Below are 3,874 nucleotides of genomic sequence, written 5' to 3' on the forward strand. Positions count from 1 at the left end.
TCACCCAAGGGTCAACGCACAGGCTAAATCTGCACTGTTTAAAATCTAGATTGGCTCACAAGCCACAAAACATAAAAGGAGAGCTATACTAGCTGGCACTAGACCACGCACTCGTCTAAGCATCACATGAAATAAGCATATAAAACATGGGACAACGCCCGGTCAGCGAATAATGCTGGTAACCCACCAATACATGTGAAATATCATACATAGGTAAGATATAAGTTTGTAAAGCCATTTTCGACACGGAATACATATATATAAGTAAAAAAAAAACCAAGAGTAATAGTCAACACAAGACTCAACACTCTCAACACATCCCAAGACCACAAGGAACAACAACGACTCACAAGAAGTCTCAAGGTATGGTCTATCATCACACAATAGACCAACACCCGACATGCATAACTCAAAGGAATAAGACACGACAAACGGCAACACATGCCAAGGAAACACATGCCTTTGTGACTACATACGTCACAAGAAGAGAACTCACAACAACGGCTACACAAGCCCTCGTGACATCACCCATCACGAGATGATATGCCTTCCTTATGCCCGGTTCCAACCTTATGGCTACCCCCAACCTTATATCTTCTTCCAACCATTACCTCCAGGACCCCTGTACACCAAGTCCAACCTTTTCCCTCCGAGGACCGTCGTCCCCATCCGCCAACGACCGCCAACATAACCACCGATTTCATAGTACACGAGGGTACCGTTCACACACGCGGCAACACATGCCTCTCCCAAAACACGTGAACCTGACACACAGGTCACAACTCCATAATCACGTCATGGCCACCACGAGGACCACTGCAATACCTTGGTGACTAGTGCCCCATACCACTAATCATGCAATCCAGGTAAAGCCACACTCGCATCACACCACAACAGGAATCAATCAACGGATCACAATGAAGGTATGAAACCATACTCAATCAAGGAATGGGTCACAGCCCAACAACAACAACGATGAATGACACAAGTTATCATCAACCAATAAGAAGGTACAAACAACACACACGCTAGGATTTAAACACCGAACTAGGATGCTTATCAAACGGGTAAACCAAACGTAGTTTCGAAGAACACACAAGGCTCATCACGGTTCAACGAAACACAATGTTCGACACTTAGCACGATTAAAGACACCAAAACCTACATGGATACCTACCACATAGTTCTAGACATACGAAACATCAAGAAGACGCTCAAATAGTTCCAAAAAAGAACATCGGGAGGTCAAAAGACCAAATACCAAGTCAAAAGAATCACGGGGAACAAATCCCCGCCAATCACCAAAGTGTACCCCGCGGGTGGACCCACGGGTACATACACCCACAAGCCTCTCTCCCCGCGGGTGGGGCGGCGGATAGGACTCTGCCCGCCGTTCCGCCCGCGGGTACCCAACCTGTACCAAAATAATCCCTTCGGGGATTTTCAACTCCAAGCTCAAATTCAATTCCAAAACATGCCAAAACTGACGAAATACAACAAAATGACTTGAATCAAAGGAATAGCCAAGCAATGGCATACAAGAACCCTAAACACAAGCTCTAGATATGCATTTTCACAAGCCAATGCATAAACACTCACATTTCATAGCAAAATCACATGTAGAATCCAAGAAATATTCACATAGGTAAGCAAAATAGATTTTGTAGAGCATAGGTTACCTCTTGTAGACCAAAAACCTTCACTTAACACCACACCAAGCTCCTATCAAAGCCTACCTTCCAAACCCACTTCAAGAACATACCAAAAGATCATAAAGATCCTATCTTTAAGAAAAGACGCCTAAGAAAATGCTAAAAACACAAGATGAACATGGATCTTACCCTCCTAGATGCCCAAATGTATGAAAGGTAGAATCTTGGAGACAACTCTTGAAGTCTTGACAAAGCTTCAACTTGGTTTGGAAGAAAAGCTTCCCACCTTTTTAGAGAGAAGATGAAGCTAGGATTTGGAAAGTGTAAGGATAGAAATGAGGTGTTCTTACTAGGTTAGGTTACAATACTAACACAAGGTGAAAGGTCAAGAATACCCTTACTAACATGGAAAGGTGTAAGGAACAAGGGAACTCCTTACAAAGCTTAAGGTACAACTTTGACTATGGGGTTGACTAGTCAATTACAAGTCCCTGCCTATTAAATTTCAGGAATTTAAGGAATTAAATTACAAATTGAAATAGAATTAATTACTTAATTAATCCCTTAACCGAATTTGGATTTCGGGGTGTCACATTCCCCCCCCCCCCCTTCAAAGAAGCTTCGTCCACGAAGCTTGGGTACGACGAATTAGAACAAATGGTAACAAGAACAACAATGTGATAAAGAGTGTCAAGAACAATTTCTTTTGGTTAAAACCCCAAAAGATTCCACAAGATTTCAAGGCAAAAAGAGTTCAAAACAAGAATTGGCAAGAATTAAGCAAACGGATAAATTGAGCATAACGAATTCTAGTCCCAACACAAACACCAACTTCTAGACAACAACTATGAGCTAGGCAACTAACCCCAAACACCAACTAACAAAACTAATTAAGCAACAAAACAACAAGCAAAAGCAAGCATACAAAGCAAGCATCAAACGAATAACCAAAGATAACACAAGGTACCTGACGAGAACAACTCCGGATAACGCTCCCGCATGGTCGATTCCAACTCCCACGTAGCTTCTTCAACCCCATGATGTGACCACCAAACCTTCACCATCTTCACCGACTTCCTTCGCGTATCCCGGGTCTTAAAATCCAAGATTTTGAGCGGCTCTTCTTCATAAGACATATCATCGTCCAAAGGGATCACTTCCGGTGGAAGAACATGTGTCGGGTCGTGGACGTACCTCTTAAGCTGAGATATGTGGAAGACATTATGGACTCGTTCCAACTCCATAGGTAGAGCCAAACGATAAGCTAAGTTCCCAACCCTCTCAAGTATCTCATATGGTCCTATGAAACGGGGGCTTAGCTTGCCCTTCCTTCCAAACCTCATCACTCCCTAGGTGGGAGATACTCTCAGCCAAACCTTATCTCCAACTGCGAACTCTACTTGCCTTCTTACTCTGTCGGCGTAGGACTTTTGACGATCTTGTGTTGCTTTCATCCTACTCTGAATCTGTTTAACCTTTTCTGCGGTGTCAAGCAAGAACTGCGGTCCCAAGACTACTAGATTGACCTTATCCTCCCAACACAACGGGCTGCAACACCTTTGACCGTAAAGAGCTTCATAAGGAGCGATGCGAATACTCGACTGATAACTGTTGTTTTAGGAGAACTCTATTAAGTCCAGGTGATCCTCCCATGATCCTTGAAAATCCAGCATGCATGCCCTCAACATATCCTCGATAGTCTGTATAGTCCTCTCTGTTTGCCCGTCCGTGGCCGGATGGAAGGCGGTACTGAGATTTAGCTTGGTCCCTAAAGCTGCTTGCAAGGACTGCCAAAATTGTGACAAAAACCTTGGATCCCGATCGGAGACTATATCCTTTGGCACTCCATGATACTTCACTACCTGGCTAGCATAGGCTTGGGCCAACTGCGTCATTGTCCATGTCTCCTTCATTGTGATGAGGTGAGCGGTCTTAGTCAATCGATCAACTATTACCCAGATTTTATGCTTACCAGAACGGGTTGCCGGTAAACCTCCCACGAAGTCCATAGATATGGAGTTCCATTTTCCTTGTGGAACCTCCAATGGCTGTACTAAGCCTTTGACCCTACAACGCTCCGCTTTCACCTTCTGACAAGTCAAGCATCTACTCACAAACTCTGCCACCTCTTTTTCATGTTAGGCCACCAGAAAAGCTTCTTCACGTCCTTATACAATTTGTCGCCTACAGGATGCACGGAATAGGGTGTATTATGGCCTTCT

At 43.9% G+C, this 3,874-nt stretch overlaps 1 protein-coding gene across 1 annotated transcript; it reads right to left on the reverse strand.

Moving 5' to 3' along the window:
• Nucleotides 1–2,512: 2,512 nt before the first annotated feature.
• Nucleotides 2,513–2,995, reverse strand: LOC109174909. The gene is made up of 2 exons (XM_019324150.1): nucleotides 2,620–2,995; nucleotides 2,513–2,538 (listed from the first exon to the last, which is right to left on the reverse strand). The coding sequence occupies exons 1-2, from the start codon at nucleotides 2,993–2,995 to the stop codon at nucleotides 2,513–2,515; spliced, it is 402 nt and encodes a 133-aa protein (XP_019179695.1).
• Between the last annotated feature and the right edge of the window lie 879 nt (nucleotides 2,996–3,874).

The sequence above is a fragment of the Ipomoea nil genome, unplaced genomic scaffold (assembly GCF_001879475.1).
Source record: "Ipomoea nil cultivar Tokyo-kokei standard unplaced genomic scaffold, Asagao_1.1 scaffold0672, whole genome shotgun sequence".
Classification (NCBI taxonomy): Eukaryota; Viridiplantae; Streptophyta; class Magnoliopsida; order Solanales; family Convolvulaceae; genus Ipomoea; species Ipomoea nil.

Coding starts and splice junctions, on each gene's coding strand:
- LOC109174909 (XM_019324150.1), bottom strand. CDS start 2,995: ATGAGGTTTGGAAGGAAGGGCAAGCTAAGCCCCCGTTTCATAGGACCA. Junction 2,539..2,619: donor TCCGGAGTTGTTCTCGTCAG/GTACCTTGTGTT, acceptor TTGCTTAATTAG/TTTTGTTAGTTGGTGTTTGG.